General features: G+C 58.8%; 1 protein-coding gene across 9 annotated transcripts in view; it reads left to right on the top strand.

Moving 5' to 3' along the window:
- The window catches only part of ARAP1 (ArfGAP with RhoGAP domain, ankyrin repeat and PH domain 1), a 62,513-nt gene extending 49,398 nt beyond the window's left edge, over window positions 1–13,115 (top strand). For 4 of the 9 annotated variants that reach the window (XM_034995592.1, XM_034995591.1, XM_034995597.1 and 1 more), the window contains 17 exons: window positions 807–1,002; window positions 1,274–1,325; window positions 1,441–1,604; window positions 1,737–1,949; window positions 2,257–2,362; window positions 2,817–2,964; window positions 3,053–3,139; window positions 3,227–3,295; window positions 3,619–3,736; window positions 5,090–5,203; window positions 5,456–5,601; window positions 6,115–6,147; window positions 9,798–9,880; window positions 10,536–10,586; window positions 10,765–10,828; window positions 12,050–12,199; window positions 12,493–13,115. In XM_034995592.1, the coding sequence (XP_034851483.1) occupies window positions 807–1,002; window positions 1,274–1,325; window positions 1,441–1,604; window positions 1,737–1,949; window positions 2,257–2,362; window positions 2,817–2,964; window positions 3,053–3,139; window positions 3,227–3,295; window positions 3,619–3,736; window positions 5,090–5,203; window positions 5,456–5,601; window positions 6,115–6,147; window positions 9,798–9,880; window positions 10,536–10,586; window positions 10,765–10,828; window positions 12,050–12,199; window positions 12,493–12,510 (1,812 nt within the window). In that variant the 3' untranslated portion in view covers window positions 12,511–13,115. Of the gene's footprint in view, window positions 1–806; window positions 1,003–1,273; window positions 1,326–1,440; window positions 1,605–1,736; window positions 1,950–2,256; window positions 2,363–2,816; window positions 2,965–3,052; window positions 3,140–3,226; window positions 3,296–3,618; window positions 3,737–5,089; window positions 5,204–5,455; window positions 5,602–5,813; window positions 6,551–9,797; window positions 9,881–10,535; window positions 10,587–10,764; window positions 10,829–12,049; window positions 12,200–12,492 lie in introns of those variants that run through there. The other 5 variants (XR_004677525.1, XR_004677526.1, XM_034995595.1 and 2 more) reach the window with 5 other exon arrangements.
- Window positions 13,116–16,887: the final 3,772 nt, after the last annotated feature.

Raw genomic sequence — 16,887 nt, 5'->3', positions numbered from 1 at the left:
GGGTAGTGGGCAGGTGTGGGGAGTCTGACAGGGCCCAGGGTAGGACCTCCTGAGTCCAGGGACCCAGGTACCCCAGCTCCCCTACCTCATGAATGAAGGGAGCAGACATAGGGCAGGCTGCTTGGGCCAAGGGCCCAACATAATCTGCAGTCCCCTAGCTGGGAGGTCAGGAGACCTGTGGAAGAAGGGCTGTGGGCCTTGCACTCCATCGGTGCTCAATACATGTTTAATAATGAATAACAGAGCCATCTTAGGATGGACAGTACTGACTCCAGAGGGAGTGAGTTCCTTGTTCTGGAAGAAGGAGGCTGCAGAGCTCTCCCCTGGGGACCAGAGCCAGGTGCCCTACAGGGTCCCCCTATGCTGTGAGGGCCTGTGACTCTTATTTGCTTTATCAGTCATCTGTGAGCCTTCTGATGGTCAGTCCTTTGAGCCCAGGGCACCCAGCTGAACCAGTCTTGGTCCTGGCTCTTCGGTGGTTCCTTTGCTGGTGGGGGAGACAGATGGGGCCCAGACAGCAACAATACAGTTATCAGTGCTGCAACAGAGGGCAGAGGAGGGGCATCCCTGAAGGTGTCTGGGAACATTTTCCAGAGGAGGACACCTCAGAGTGGGTATGAAGTGGGGCATGATACCTGAGTTCATGAACTGTGCTGGGTTCTGCCCTGGGGAAGAGAGAGGAGATAGCTGGGTGAGAAATTGGCACATGCCCACGAGCCAAAGAGCTGGAGGGTCCCAGGCAGGCAGGGCTGTTGGCTGATGCGGTCTCCTTGGCTACCTTCCCTTTCTCCTGGCCTCCACACTAGGCATTCATACCTCCCTTGGCTGAAGATCTGCTGACCCGGGATTTTGAGCGGCTTGGGCGCCTACCCTACAAAGCTGGCCTGAGCCTACAGCGGACCCAGGAGGGCTGGTTCTCCCTCACTGGCTCTGAGCTCCGTGCTGTCTTCCCAGAGGGACCCTGCGAGGAGCCGCTACAACTTCGGAAACTGCAGGAGCTTTGTGCGTGGACCCAGCCCTGGGCCCCTAACTTCTAGGGCACCCTATCCTGGGCTCCCAGGCCCCCAGCGCCTCCCTGGAAGTCTGAACTCTACCCTGGCCTGGCTAGAAGGAGCCAGCCTACCCTCTTATGTCCTCTCCTGCCCTTGGGGTTTATCTCAGCAACTCCATGTATTGGGGGGTGGGTCCCAGGGACCTCTGTACCCAGAGAGCCTCAGGAGGGAGTCGGTTGGGGACCATGAACCGGGCCTCACCTTGACCGGCCCCTCCACAGCCGTCCAAGGGGACAGCGAGAACCAGGTGCTGGTGCTGGTGGAGCGAAGGAGGTGAGCCCTGGACTCCGTGGGGGCCTCTGAGAAGCCTGGAGCAGTCTGAGAGGCTTGGGGGGGGGGGTCGGACAGGGGTAAGCCCCCAAGTGACCGACTCTCCCCCCACACCCAGGACGCTGTACATCCAGGGGGAGCGACGGCTGGACTTCACGGGCTGGCTGGGGGCCATCCAGAAAGCAGCGGCCAGCTCGGGGGACACGCTGTCGGAGCAGCAGCTCGGAGACTCCGATATCCCCGTGATTGTGTACCGCTGTGTGGACTACATCACGCAGTGTGGTGAGCCCCGCCCCCGTGACACAGGCCCCGCTCCACCCGCGAGACTGCCCTCCAGGCCAAGCCCCACCTTCCCAGCATCGCCCTGGCCTAGCTGTGAGGTCCCGCCCCCGGCTCAGTCCCACCCCTCTCCAGGCCTGACGTCGGAGGGCATCTACCGCAAGTGTGGGCAGACGTCAAAGACTCAGCGGCTGCTGGAGAGCCTGCGGCAGGACGCTCGGTCTGTGCGCCTCAAGGAGGGGGAGCAGCACGTGGACGATGTCTCCTCAGCACTCAAGCGCTTCCTGCGAGACCTGCCCGATGGGCTCTTCACTCGCGCCCAGCGCCTGGCCTGGCTGGACACCTCAGGTGGGCCCCGCAGTCCTTGTCCAGCCCGAGACCCGGGCTAGTGCTGCTGGCTGGGCCACTCCCATCCCAGATTCCCTCCCTTCCACTGTCCATCCATGCACTTGGACACTTGGACGAGGCATGCCCCAGGGGACAAGCTCCAGTTCCCCTCCCTTCCTCTGCTGCTCCTTCCGTTGTCACTCTAAACAGAATCAGGAAGTGCTGTCCCCTGGGATGAGAGGCAGAGCAGCCAGAGGGGTGGGACAGGGGAGATGGCTGGGGGGGGGGGGGGGGGGCTTCTTGACCTGATCTATCTCTCCCAACCCAGAGATTGAGGATGAGGAGGAAAAGGTCTCCAGGTACAGAGAGCTCCTGGCTCGCCTGCCTCCAGTCAACCGCGCCACAGTGAAGGCCCTTATCAGCCACCTGTACTGGTGAGCAGCGTACTATTGTATGGCTCTGGGGGGGATGGGGTGGGAAAGATTCTTCTACTCCCAACCTGGCCAACTGCCCTCTCCTCAGAACCAGGTAGGCCTGGAAACTGAATGTTGACTTTGATGTGCCCTGATTTTGGAACTTTGTCTCCCAACTTACTTCCTGCAGGGGGTTGGTGGAGGGGGGGGGGGGCGGGGAATAGAGGAAATTTCACCTAGGACCCAGGGGACCTTGGCCAGATCTCCCAGCTTCCCAGCTCTATTCCTCCCCAGGACCGAAGACATGGCCAGAAAGACTATTGCCACTTCCCCTTAACTAGTGGTGCACTCTGACCAGGACCTTCCCTGACCTGACTCCAGGAGCCAGTCATGGACCTGCTTGGAACTGGGAAGGTGAAGTGGGGAGGTTCTGGACTGTACTTCTCACTCATGCCTTCTGTCTTTCCCTGTCCAGCGTCCAGTGCTTCTCAGACACAAACCAGATGAACACACACAACTTGGCTATTGTGTTTGGACCCACGCTCTTCCAGACCGATGGGCAGGACTACAAGGCTGGCCGTGTGGTGGAAGACCTCATCAGCCACTATGTGGTGGTGTTCAGTGTGCGTTCTTGGCCAGTGGGCAGTGGAGGGCAGGGATGAGCCTCTTGCGTGGCAGTGATCATCTGTGTCTCCCCCCACCCCACCGAAGGTAGATGAGGAGGAGCTGAGGAAACAGCGGGAGGAGATCACTGCCATTGTGAAGATGCGTGTGGCTGGCACTGCCAGTGGGACCCAGGTGAAAGACAGGGCCTGGGTGAGGGGGCTCGGGACAGCTGCCTGCACCCACTGCCCAGACCTCTAGCTCAGCCCTGTCTCCTCACAGCATGCCGGTGACTTCATCTGCACAGTGTACCTGGAGGAGAAGAAGGCGGACACAGAACAGCATATCAAGGTGGGGGCTAGGGACCTAGAAGCCAGGGGACCAGGAAAGTCAGGTTGGGCCAGGCATAATAGGCTCAGGTGACCAGGGGAGCAGAGCTTCCAACCCAAGGGGGAACCCTCCTTTGGAACCTGTATGTGGCTGGTGCCAGGGCCCGTCTCTTTGCCTCCTCCCCACCCAGCTCCTCAGGGGTACTTAGAGACACTCCCCCAGCATCCTAGGACTCTAGAGGACCTGAAGGGTGGGCTCAGCCCCTGGATCACACGGTGAGGTTGGGGCAGAGCAGGGGCAGGGGTGGGGGTGCGGGCTGACCTCTTCCTCCTCGGCCACCGCAGATCCCAGCATCCATGACAGCTGAGGAGCTCACCCTGGAGATCCTGGATCGCAGGAATGTGGGCATCAGGGAGAGGGACTACTGGACCTGCTTCGAGGTCAATGAGAGGGAGGAGGCAGGTGGGTGGCCACCAGGGTTGGGGCAGAGTATGGCATGGCCCGTACCTGTCTGGGCTGCAACCCACAGTGTGGCAACAGTGGTGGCCAAGGGAGTGTTGGAGGATGGATGCTGCTGTCTCACTGTCATCTCAGTGACGTTGGTGATAGTGTGCTGGCAGAGTTTGAGGGGATGGCTGTAATGTGGCTGATGGGAAGGGCAGTGGAGGAGGTATGACGATGCTTTCTCGGTGTCAGAATGGTGTTGCTTTCGAGGGGGTGGTGCTGAATTCGTTAATGGGATTGGCGATGAAGGGAGTAGTAGTGGTGATGACCACACAAGAGGGACGGGGCGGGGTGGGGTGTGGTGGTGTTTGTGAGGGTGATGGTGACGGCAGTGTGAGGGAGCCATGGTGGTGAAGAGGGTGATGAAGGCATTTTAGGATGAAGGATGGTCTGAATAGCAGTGGTGATGAGGGTGTATCTGTTCCTGTGATTTGTTGAGTGCCAGCCACTGGGCTGGGGAGCCAGACACACCATCCCTCCCCTCGCGGGGGTTAGTGTGGTCTGGAAGGGACATGAATGCCGTGATCGTTGTGATAATCGTACAACTAAGGCTGTGATAACTGCGGTGCAGGAAAGGGCCACAGCGCCGCCGGAGTTTTCAGGCGCTCAGGCTTTGGAGTCCCCGTGCTGGGAGGTGAAGACGAGTAGGAGTTACTTGGTAAAGGGGGAAGAAGAGTGCCTCTGGGCAGTCGTAGCAGCACAGGCAAAGGCCCTGGGGTAGCCATGGACATCACCCTTTCGAGGAGCTTGAGGTAGCAGTGAAGGGGTCGTGTCATGGGGTGGGGCTGGAGACAGAGGCAGCCACCGGGCCTGACCACGATGCAAGGGTTAGCGATGGGAGTTTGGAGAGGTTGTTCCTTGCTGTTGGGTACGGAGAGGTGGGGGCGGGAAATGAAACACATGCTGGAGATCACATGGAAGGCCACGGCATTAGTCCAAGGACAAATGGTAACATGGGCCAGTGTGGCAACGATGATGGACAGAAGCAAAGAGATTCGACATATGGAGGGAAGATGGGGAGGCTTTGTTTCTGGCTTGAGTGGTTTGGTGGGTGGTGTTTTCCTTGATGGGGACACACAGGAAGGATCGCTGGCTTGCTTTTAGACATGCGGGTTGGAGCAGCTTTGGTCCCAGCCAGATGTGTTGAGCCTGAAGCTCGGGGGTGGAAAGGACGGTCCTGCTGGTGGCATGTGACGGTGCTAGTAGGCGTTGGGAGTGGACGGAGCCCGGGGACATGTAGGTGCTACATGTGCACGCCAGGCCTCGGTGCTGTGAGGCCACGTGGTAACAGCGGGTGCGACCTCTCCCCAGAGCGCCCCCTGCACTTTGCGGAGAAGGTGCTGCCCATCCTGCACGGGCTGGGCACAGACAGCTACCTGGTGGTGAAGAAGCACCAGTCCATGGAGGCCATGCTGCTGTACCTGGGTAGGTGGTGCACCTGGGGGGGTTGCCCACAGGGCTGGGCAGGCTGGTGGGTCCCTTCAGCTGGAGCAGGGCTGGGCAGGAGCTGCTGGTGCTCGGCAGGAGCCGCTCAGGCAGAGGGTGCCTCGCGGTCAGGCCTCGTTGGTGGCCGGGACAGGCTGGGGTGGTTCTCTTCATCCTGGGACCCTCCCCTGGATGTCCGTGTCCTTGGGCTGGGTGTCGGGGCAGCCCATGCCCACTCCAGTCTTCCCCCAGCCAGCCATGTGGGCGACACCAAGCACGGCATGATGAAGTTCCGTGAGGACCGTAGCCTCTTGGGCCTGGGCCTGCCCTCAGGTGGCTTTCACGATCGATACTTCATCCTGAACAGCAGCTGCCTGCGGCTCTACAAGGAGATCCGGGTAAGTGACCCCGGGGGTCCGGCCGTGCAATGAGCACTGGCATCCAGGTGTGTTCACACACCTGTTTCCAAACATTTGCCAGTGTCTGCCAGTGGGAGCATCCCCATCGCAGGGCCCGGGATGGCACAGTGGCGGGGGAGAGCTAGAGACTCTCGGGACCCTTCCGCGGTGGCCCTCGGTGGCCACTCTTCTGTGCCTCGTGGCCCCACCAGGCTCTAGCACCTGGATGCTGTCACATCAGGCTCATGCCGTCTCGCCTGTGCCTTGTCGTGGCACCTACAAGAACATGCTACATGGTGACAGCCCCCACTTTCGGCCCCTGCAGGCCCCGCCACCTCACAGGTTGTCCCTCCTCCATGCCCACTCTGTCCACATGCCAGGTGTCCTCCCACATCTTGGCACCATGCCTCCCACATCTTCTGTACGTACCTGCCCCAGCCCATCACTGCACACACTGTCCTGGCTCTGGACCCGGACCTCCTTCTTCCATAACCCTGATCCTCTATCAAACAGAGCCAGAGGTCGTGGAGCGGGGCCCCTGAGACCGTGAGTAGCTGTGAGCCAACTGCCAGCTTCCTTACACCGCCTGGGGGCCAAGCGAGCCTGGTGGGAGCGTGGGGACACAGCCAGAGTTCTTGGCCGCCCCCAGGCATGGTTCCCTGACCCCTTGCCAGTCAGCACGGGCTCCCACCCTGTGGCTTGTGCCCTAGGCTCCTGCCCTTCATCGCCAGCCCTGCCCCAGAGTCCTTTCCCCAGGGTAGAACCCCCATCAGTGTGATGCTTTGCAGAGAACTCCATGTGGAGGCTGTGGAGCCAGGAGCGGAGGCCCCTAGGTTTGAATTAGAGTCTGATCCTCATCTTCCGCCAGCCCTGGAGCCATCCTCTTCCTGACCCTGCAGAGAGTTTCCAGCCTATCAGAACGTCTGTACCGCCCCCCTGCCCCCCCGCCCCCCCCTGCCCCCCCGCCGCCCTGATCCTACAATGCTGGGCTGGGACTGCCTAGGCTTGTGGTATAATCCCACCTGGGGTAGGAGTTCCTGCTCAGCCTCCCTGGCTGCTTGCCAGCCCTTACGTGCACACCCCTGGGAGAGGGGAGCTTATCCACTCCTCCCTCGGGACTGCACTGTTCCTAGAGGGATAGTTCTGCCTGGGAGAAGGCCCTTCCTCCAGTTCAGCTGAGAGCCTGCCTCCTGTGATGGCCCTGTGGGTCCCAGCTATGCCTCAGGCCACAAAGCGTAGATGTCTGCAGAGGTGGGCAGCGGAAATGTGTTTCCAAGCCCAGCGTTCTAGCCTGAGCTCCCACAGCTGCCTCTACCACTCAGCTGCACAGCCTCTGTCCTTCCTGCCCCTTGCCTCTCCTGAGGACACTGGACAGGCCTAGCTGCCATGGACGGAGCAGAGCAGATAGACTAGGACCCTCACCTCCCTCTCTTTGCACATTCTACCTCTACTAATGCAGTCTGGGCTCCTACAGACCCTTGTGGGGAATGCCTGGTCTTCTCTCTTTTGCCTCCCTCTATGATTACTTACTTCTGGGTCTGTTCACCTCTCCCGTCAGTCTCCCTTGGCTCTGGGATGTTATGTCCCTGACCCCCTCTTTGTATGAGCCCCTTGGCGCAGAGCAAGACCATCAGTGTGGGCAGAGGAGAAGGAGGATGGCCGAGGCACCTGGAGAAGCAGCTGCTGACCCCTTAGCATGGAGGGGAGAAGTCAGGAGAACTAGAAGAAGGAAAAAGATCTAATGTTTATCGAGCTAGATTTGGTGCCCAGCCCTCCACGTACTAGGACACGTAATCTCGTTATTGTCCTTCCTGAGGAGGGATATTGGATATTGTCCCCATTTCACAGGCGAGAAAACAGGCTTTGTGTGACTTGCCTAAGGCAATCTCTAGGTGGTAACCTGGAATTCAAACTCAGGTTTGTTAGCATCAGAGTTTAAGCTCTTTATTCCCTGAAACACAGGAATCAAGGCCTCAGCAGATGGGCTGCTCAGTGCAGGGCCAAGTGGTGCTCTCTGAATGGCAGCCAGCCCCTTCGCCCTGACAGAAGCCCCAGGAGGGTGTGGTTGGGCTACTGATGTGTTGGTAATTCTGGTATTTGCTGGTTTATGGTACAACAGACCGAATATTTGAAATTGGGACAATACCCAGCAATTCAGGATATGTTAAATGGAAGATGCTTCGTCCCGGGCATCTTTCCATTGTTAAACACCTTGGAGAGTCACATTCTAGAAAAATCTTGGTTCCAGCAGAGATCTTTGAGCATCAAGGGGTGAACTTTATTCTCTTCCAGTGACCTCATACCTCAGAGATGCAGGAAACATGAGCTGTTTGATTAGAAACGACGTCCCACATTGACTGATGTCCCCCTCCCCCTCCCCACCTCAGCCACTGTCCTGTCACATGTGCGCCACGCATACGCCAGCCCACACACACCAGAGCCTGAGGAAGGGGAGGTCTGAGGACAGTGTTTTTTGAATTCTCAGGGAGCCACAGCCTGGCTTGAATTCCTTGACTCCCACAGTTATCTCCAAACCCTGACTAGAACCATCGTCATTCCTGTGTCACACCCATGAGCCTGTTGCTTCCACTCACAACTCACTCTACCCCTTGCTTCTGGTTCTCTTTCCCTGGCACCCACAGCTCAACTTCTTCCAGGCCCTCAGCCTGCTTTCCATTCCCTCAGCCTGCTGCCTTCCGTACTTGCAACCTAGTTTCCCCCCGTCCTGCCCCGAGCCTGCTGTTTTCCCTGCCTGCACACCCATTTCTTTCATGACCCCTGTCTCCAGTCTTTTTACCCCCATGACCTGGTTCCTTCCAACCTGCCGTCTGACGTCTTTAGTGCTCTCGGCCTGGCTTCTTCCCTGCCTGCATGGAGGTTTTCTTCTTTGTTGTATTCACCCACACTGTGTTTGCCCAGTCTCCGCAGCCTGATTTCCCATCCCACTGCCCCGTGCCCTCCTGCCTGCAGCCCAGTTTGCTCCAGGCCCTCTTGGGCACATAGCCATTGTCAGGTCAGGTGCTATGTGTAGGAGACATAGGGTTTCTCCATCAGGGCCTTGGTTCTCAGGGAGGATCAGGGTAAAAGCAGGGCAGTAGGTCCTAGTAAGTCCTCTTAAGCTACATCCCCTCTGACAGCACCCAGGTCTCCCCTCATCCCTAGGCAGCCCATCCTTTAGTAGCCTCACAGGGAGTCTACCAATCCCCAGAACTTTCCACCTCCCTGGCCATCCTCTAGTCCCCTGTGGAGCCATGCCTGGGGGTGGCTGGGAGCAGTGGTGGGAGCAGGGTGGAGGCGGCTCAATCTTTGACCCCCAGTTTTGGTTGTAAGTGAGTCCCCTCCCCTACCATCCACCCTGGTGCCTGGCTGCTGCCTGGGGTGCCTGGTGGGGGCAGGGCTTGGAGCAGGTGGCCCCCAAAGCAAGAGGAAGGCTCATTAGCTTGACCCCCAATCCGCCTCTTCCTTGGGGGTCACTGCTCCCATACCTCTGCCTTGGAACCAGCCTGCTCCTTCCAAGGCCGGACCCATGTGCAGGGCCGGGGGGCCAGAGGTGTGCTTGTCAGTGATCTGCTGCCCCTCCCCAGTACATCGGTCTCTCCCTGCCTGACCTAGACCACTGGAAAGTTCTTCCTTTGGTCTACCAAAGAGCCATCCTGCTTCAGCGTGAGTCATGAGCCTTCCCCTGGTGGAACCCAAGAGCTAGTAGCTGTTCACACGGTCAACCCTGGAGCCTCCGTGGGGTGGAGAGGGGTGAGGAATGAATGACCGGAGACAGACGCACTGAAGCAGCCAGCTGGGGTTCTTAGGTCCTACGCGCTCCTTCAGTTTGGTGCGGAGGGTGATGTGCAGACTTCTCCCTCCACAGACAGTCTGGGTCAGCTGATGCTGCGAGTCCATTCTCCGGTTTGCAGGGCAGCAGGGAGGGCTTGGGGATCACTGCTCTGTGTCGTCCTGCGGGGACAGCCGCTGCGGGGACTGAGGGTTGACTGTCTGATGCCGCTGCAGGGAGAGAGGCCTGGGGGGCTCAGTTGGGCTGGATCGTGAACAGGAAGGGCTTTGTCTGGAAGGCTTCCTGGAGGAGGTTCCCTGTGCTGGGATGCAAAGAGGGCTGGGGAGAGGGAGGTGGGAGGTACACAGTGACCCCAATTCCTGCCCCCACTGACTGAGTGCCGTCCCTCTGCCCTCCCCCATCCCAGAGTCACCGGCCTGAGAAGGAGTGGCCTGTCAGGAGTCTCAAAGTCTACCTGGGAGTGAAGAAGAAATTGCGGCCACCCACCTGGTGAGCTGGGGCTGGGGCCTGTGAGAGCTCAGAACCGATTGGGGGGGTGGCGGGGCTTTGAACTTGACAGGGGTTGGCACCATAGTTCTGAGGGTATGGTCTCCCAGACTCTCGGCCCCACCCCAGACCTGCTGAGTCATGGACCCTGGGGGTGGGGCCAGCAGTCTGTGTGGTAACAAGCCATCCAGGGGACTCCGATGCTTGCTCATGTTTGCGAACCACTGGCCTGGATTGAAATCCTGTCACCCACTACCTCTGGGCCCTTCCTGTGCCTCACTTCCCACATCTGTAGAAGGCAGAAAATAATGGTACACCTGTTTCAGAGGGTGGCTGTATGTTTTTGAGATGGAAAGTGATGCAAGGCCACCATTATTGTTATTAATTGCAGTCGCTAGACCTGGTTTCCTGACTTTCTCCTCTCCTCCCGCAGGCTGTGCCTGGTTGTCTCGCAGGGACTAGGGGGTGGGGAGCCAGGGGCCTGGGAGGCTGGTGTGGGCTGAGAGGAAGAGGTGGTGGCCAGAATGTGCTGTGCTTGCAAGAAGGCCCTGACCTCTGCTCCCTGGCTCTGGCCCAGGCGTCTGGGCTCTGTCCTGGGCACCTGGGCTGGGAGGCCTCCGTGGGCTGACAAATGACTCCACCTGCCCCTCCCCTGCAGCTGGGGCTTCACAGTGGTGCACGAGACTGAGAAGCATGAGAAGCAGCAGTGGTGAGTGAGGGCCCTGGCCTGAGACCCCAGGCTGAGGAGGGATGGTTGCGTGTCCCCTTTGGTTGGGTCCCTTCACTATCCACATCTGTGCCCTGCCCGGAGGCCCTGGGCTGGGGAGACAGGCAGGGTGTTCCCTGCTCAGCCTTGGCAGTGTCCATATCTGTGCCCTACCCCACAGGTACCTCTGCTGTGAGACGCAGATGGAACTCCGGGAGTGGTTTGCCACCTTCCTCTTTGTGCAGGTACCAGGAGGAGGGTGGGGTCCTGGGAGGCTTCCATTCTGGGCAATGGGTATGTTTGTTTCTTCACTATATAGGCCACCAATTGCTTCAAGCAGATTTTAAGTTGCTTTTAATTCATTTGTTCATTCACTCAGTAAGCCCTTCCTAGAGGCCATGCTGGTCCAGCCCCAAGCCAGGCATGCTAGAGACAGGGGGTGCAGACCCCCGCCCTCAGGCGCTCCCCAGGTGGAAAGGAACACAGACCTCGAAGTGGCCTGTTCAGTAGCCCAGTGTGATCAGTGTGTGGAGACAGAGAAAAGCCCGGGGACCCTACCTGGGGGAGGTGGCGGGTGGGTGGGGAAGGCGGCAGGGAGGGGGTGTCTCGGGAGCTGAGTCTGAGGATGACGAAGCCTTCACCCTGCAAAGGGGGTGGTGGGGGGCGGCTTCTAGGCAGAGGGAACAGTTGATGCAAAGGCATGGCAAGAGAACCACAGCTTGCCCGGCAGGGTGCAAAGAGAGAAACCAGGAGTGCCAGAAGTTGACGCTGGAAAGGGAGGGAGTCAGGAGCCAGATCTCAGAGAGCCTTAAAGGCCATTCCCAGGAAGCCGAATTTGACCTAGTCAGCAGTTTGAAGGGAGAGTTTGAAGCAAGAAAATGGTGTGCAGGTTTGCGTCAGAGAGGTCTCATTCTGGATGCGGCGTGCAGGGGAGGAGGAACTGAGGGAGTCAGGTGGCCGCTGCAGTGGGCCGGGTGGGAACAGGCTAGGAAGGGCTTCGAGCCAGCGCAGGGCCAGGGTGGGGGGAGGGGGGTGGACTCCAGCCATAGATTTTAAATGAGAGCTCAGAATTATCCGGGGAAAGGGGAGACAGAACTGTACCAGGGCCCTAAGCTGCACCCTTTTAGCCCTGAGCTTCTTGGTAGTCAAGCCTAAAGGGTAACAGGTGGCTTTCTCGGTTCCTGGTGAAAGGAGGCACACACGTTCCTCTAGAATGGTCTTCTTGGTGCTGCATTCTTGGAGCAATCTGTGGACCTGGAGGTGGGAGTTTGTGGGGTAACATCACTGGCTGCGTTTTGCCAGGGATACCGTCATGTTCTCCTCTAACAGCCGCTTCTCATATTGACTGGGATCAAAGCTGAGGGTGTCACCTCGGCTCATAGCTGGAGGCGTTTCTGGAAAGGGCGGGTGGACCAGGAGCTGAGCGTCCGGCTGAGCTGAGTGCCCTCCTCTTACCTGCTCCCCAGCACGACGGCCTGGTGTGGCCCTCGGAGCCTTCCCGTGTGTCCCGGGCAGTGCCTGAGGTCCGGCTGGGCAGCGTGTCCTTGATCCCCCTGCGTGGCAGTGAGAACGAGATGCGCCGGAGTGTGGCCGCCTTTGCTGCGGACCCCCTTTCTGTGAGTGGCTTTCAGTCCCTGCGGGCAGAGGGCCGGGGCCTGGCTGGGTCCACCTTCCACTTGAGTCACCTCTCCACTTCTGATTGCCCCCGCCCTGCCCCCTCCCTCTGTCCTCCTACCAATCCTGACAGGCTCTTTTGGTCCGCGTAGTTCACAGGAGTCCCCTCTTTGCCTGGCCCTGGGGGACCCCAGCTGACCTGAGCACTCCCAGGCCAGCATTACAGAGTGGCCGCCGGCCCCTGTGAACCTTCACAAAGTGCTTATGGAATCTGGGCTTCTGTGCCTTCCCACAGCTCCTCCGCAACGTCTGAGCGCGCTGGAGCCAGCCCCTGCCTCTGGGACTCTGCTGCCATGAAGCCTTCCTGTTCGGACACCCTCATGCCCTACGTGCCCGGTGTGAGCCAGCAGGGGGCGCATGAGGAAGCCTCACCCCCACGCCCCACATCCTGACTGCAGCACCGGGTTCCCTGGCCAGGAAGTGGAGGGCAGCAGGGTCTGCCTGAGGAGGAACCCCTCATGGGCTCTGTCCAGGTGCTCAGCCCTCCTGGCTTGGCCTTGCTCCCCTGTCCAGGGTCACCCACCCTGAGTTTGAGGGGTTGGAGAGATGGGATGGGCGTCAGTCAGGAACTCTGGGGGACCACCATCCTTGCAGAGGCCCAAGGCCTTGGGGCCCCGCTGGAAGGGTGCCCACCCCCTTGTCCCAAACTCCAGAACAGCAAAAAGTGGATGCTCTAAAGGAACACTCAGCTGGGATGGGGAGGGAGCTCTTGGGTATGTCTCTCCGTAGCCTAGAGCTGGGCCTGGGGGACCTCAGGAGCCCCCTCCAGTCTAGGCTGACTGGGAGGGCCCAGGCTGCCTGGTGCCCCTTCCCCACTTTGGGGGCCTTTTGATAATATAAATATATCTGTATATTTTATCCTGTGTTGCTGAGGCCTGTGATTGGTTGGGGGTTTTAGGTGTTCTGGTGTAGGAGGGGCCAGGAGTTCAGGAGGCCCAGACGTGAGTGCCTAGTGCCGTGAAGCTGGGGGAACCCGGGCCCTGAGCTGTTTAGCCACAGGCAGAGCCCCGGCCCAGCTCCATGCCATTCCCATTGCACGCCTGTGCAGCCAGGCTGGGGAAGGCTGGTCCTGACCCTGGCCAGGACAGACCCCAGCTGGAGCGAGCCCCTTTCCCTGCTGCAGTCCAGAGTCTGGGCCAGGGCCTGGGTGTAGCCTGTGAGGGACTCAGGGCAGCCCCCCACCAGCTCCTCTGAGACACAAGGTCACAGAGTCACAGGAGCTTTATTAAATTAGGAAGAAGAGTCTCAGGTGTCCCTTGATGCCTATGCATGCCCCTCAAGAGGTGGGCCCTGCCTTACCCCAGGAGGCTGCCCTCACTGGGCACTGCCTGGTTATCTCCTCCAGGAAGACAAGGCCCTGGCAAGTGGGGGAGATAATGAGCTGTTCAGAGACCTATTTGGGACTCCCTGGGAAGGGGCCAGACACCACATTCCTGCCTCTGCCTAGTGCCTCATTACCGGCCTCTCTCCAGGGGCTCAGCAGGCAGACAGGCTGACCTTCCAACCTTAGCCTCAGCCAATGGGGGCTGGGCAAAGGGGGTGGAGATGGGTCACATGACCTCTGATTCATAGGATCCGGCTCTGGGGAAGGCCAGTGGATGGATGGGGTCTTGGGAACTGAAGGTTCCTCCAGGTTCCATGTTCCAGGCTCAGCCTCCCCCTGAGAAGGGGAGGTGGATGCCAGACTGGAATGGGTTTCCTGGCCAGTTTCACAGGCTGGGGCTAAGCCCCTTGAGTCTCCCCCTCTTACCTGCCTGCAGCTGGGACAAGATTATTGTCCAAGTGCTCAGGGGCTGGAATTCTTCCCTGGATCTGGCCTTGGACTGACCAGCTAGTTCTGAAGCCTAGAGAGAGGGTGGGTGAGACTGGAAATGCCCCAATGCCAGGAGGCCAATGTCACTGCCCAGGCTCAGGGATAGGCTGCAGTGACTCAATTAGGCCACCAGGGGGCAGCCACGGATAGCTCAACATTACTGGTCCCAGAACAGGTTCTGGACGGATAGCTCAACATTACTGGTCCCAGAACAGGTTCTGGAGACCCCAGTGTGGCTGTCCTGGCCCAGGCCTTGTTCTGTTGGAGTGTGGGGTGGGACGGGCCCTGCCTTTGACTCCAAGACTAGTGATATTCTGGAAGGCAACACCAAGTGCTTTGGACTCCCGTGATCTAGGAGCCGGAAAGAGAGTAGCCCTTTTCCAAGTACCCACTGTGGGTCAGTACCTGCGCTCTCTGCACTGTCTCCGCCTGGCAGAGGAAGAAAGGCTCAGAGAAGGGAGGTGACTTGCCCAAGGTCACATAGCTCTCCTGAATCAGGCCTGAGGTCCATTTCTACAATCCCACTTTCAGGGGGAGGGGGTCTCCCTCTTCCACGTCCCTCCTGATTTCAACTCTTCTCTCTCCTCTTATAAGTGGCCCCATATGTCCCCTGGGAAAGGGGATCTGAACTGTCAGGAGTTAATGATAAAGTGCTTTCCCTTGGGATCGGGGACGACGTCCCAACAGGAGCCTTCAGGCCTCAACCTTAATGAATTATGGCAATGACAACAGATGATGGGTGGATTAGGGCAGGAGGCTCTGCTGGTCTTGGTCACAAGGATTCCTAGAAATGGGACCTCTTGGGACCCTGAGTGGTTTATATTCACATATTTGAGGTTGGGATTGGGGGGAGGGTGAGGGGTAGGATGTGTGAAGATCCCAGAGCTAGACCGGCTGAGGGGTGGGGAGCAGCTCTTTCTGGAGGAGGAGGTGCCCCCAAGCTGGCCCTGAAAACTGGAAGCCTTGCCAGGTGCACATGGTAGGGAGGGGTGCAAGCCAGGGTGAGGGTAGGTTGAGGTGTTGGTAGAGAAGGACCGGGTGACCCAAGTCGGCCTGATCGCAGGGGACCACAGTGAGCCCTGGGAGAAAAGGCTGTGGCAAGTCAGTCTGGGTGGTGAGAGCATTATGGAGGGAGAGGGAGGAGGGAAGGGGGGAAGGGCTGGGTGATGGGGTGGGATGTCTGTCTATCTGTCTGTCTGTCTCTGCTACCTCCTTCCTGCTCAACCTGCCCACACTGCAAAGTGTTCAGCAGCCTTGGAGGGCCTCCAGGCCTCCGGAGACCCCCAGGCTATGCAGGAAATCAATGGGGCAGGGGAGGGGAAGATGGGCCCTGCCTCCTCCTTCCCCCAGATCCAAGGGATTGGCAGGAGGCCTGGAGCTGAGGCTTTCTCACCTGGCCCCATGCTCTGGTGGCTCCCGAGCCCCCTGCCCACAGCTGGAAGTTTTGGAAAAACATGGGTGTGGATGCCAGTTGGGCAGATGCCGACGCTCCCACGTATAAGCTCTGGAACCTTGGCTGAGTTCCTGAGGTTTCTGATCCTCACTGTTCTCATCTACTTTGGAGATATTAATAGTACCTACTAATGGGAGGATTAAATGAGCTAATATGTGTGAAGTACCAGCACTATCCCTTGATAATCCCCTTCCCAAACATGTCTGGGGAGACATAGCATCCAGAGTCTTCTCCAGGCCTAATATCTTTTACTTCAACAAGCACTTCTTGAACACGTACTTTGTGCAGAGCTTTACTGGACACTGAGGGGGAGCAGATAAGTAAATGCTGGAGGCGGGGGGGGAGAGGGAGCCCTTCCGGCAGGGGTATTGATGAGGAAAGACTCCACAGAGGAGGTGAGGCTACAAAGATGAGCAGATTTTTACAGGTGAAGTTAAGAGGGAAAGGAAAGGTGTCTTCAGGAGAGGGAACAGCATGAGCCAGGGGCAAGGTGATGTGACCCTGCAGTGATCAGCCCATTGTGGGTGCAGCTCAAGTGCCCCGGGTCCTGTCCCCCATGCCTCTGGTGTTGGGGGCTTTGCCTTTTTTGCCTCTTAAATGTAACCACATCCCAGTCAAATGGGCTCCTTGGGGTCTTCCCTCAGCAGAACAAGGAATAATTCCTATTCCTTTAGCTAGCTCTGTGACCAACGTGTGATCCAGGCCCTAATCTGGGGAATGTCTGTCTGTCGCACATATACACATAGGTACGGCTGGCATGAACCTCCCAACCTCTCCTCCAATATGACACTTCCTTCAGGAAGCTCTTCTGGATTGTTCTTCCATACTGTGCGTACTTAGAGTATGTGGGCCTATGCCCAGTCACTTGGCCCCAGCTAGGGCCAGGCCTGGGGAGGAGCTACCAGAGCAGGGCCCCCTGGTCAGCCCGAGCTGGTCCAGCCCTGGCGTGTCCCCTCTCCCATGCCACTCTGAGCTTGTGGAAATTTCCACACTTTCTTTGCCCTGGTTACAGCTCCTCCTGCTCCGTTTGTCACCCTGGAGACCTGGTGATGCGGGCGCACACGGGCCGCACACGCGCACTCATGCCCTGCACACCTCAGCCTGCACTTCCAGATATGCTCGCGCACGGCACGTGTCTGAACGCCCCCACAACAAAGCTCTCTAGGAAAATTGCCCCCACCCTTCTCCTCCTCCACTCTGTCCTCCCACCACCAACCACCTCAAAACACTGAGACCAAAGAGATGGGCTGGACGGCCCTCCCACCACTTGTCAGCCTGGGAGGCACATCCCACTCCCTGACTACAGCGTCCTCCTTCCCCACCACCCGCTTTTCCCTCCGTCTGTCTCCTCAGCTTCTCAATCC

Source organism: Mirounga leonina, unplaced genomic scaffold (assembly GCF_011800145.1).
Source record: "Mirounga leonina isolate KUSES-001 unplaced genomic scaffold, KU_Mleo_1.0 Mir_92, whole genome shotgun sequence".
Taxonomy (NCBI): domain Eukaryota; kingdom Metazoa; phylum Chordata; class Mammalia; order Carnivora; family Phocidae; genus Mirounga; species Mirounga leonina.
This window is presented reverse-complemented; position numbering and strand designations above follow the sequence as displayed.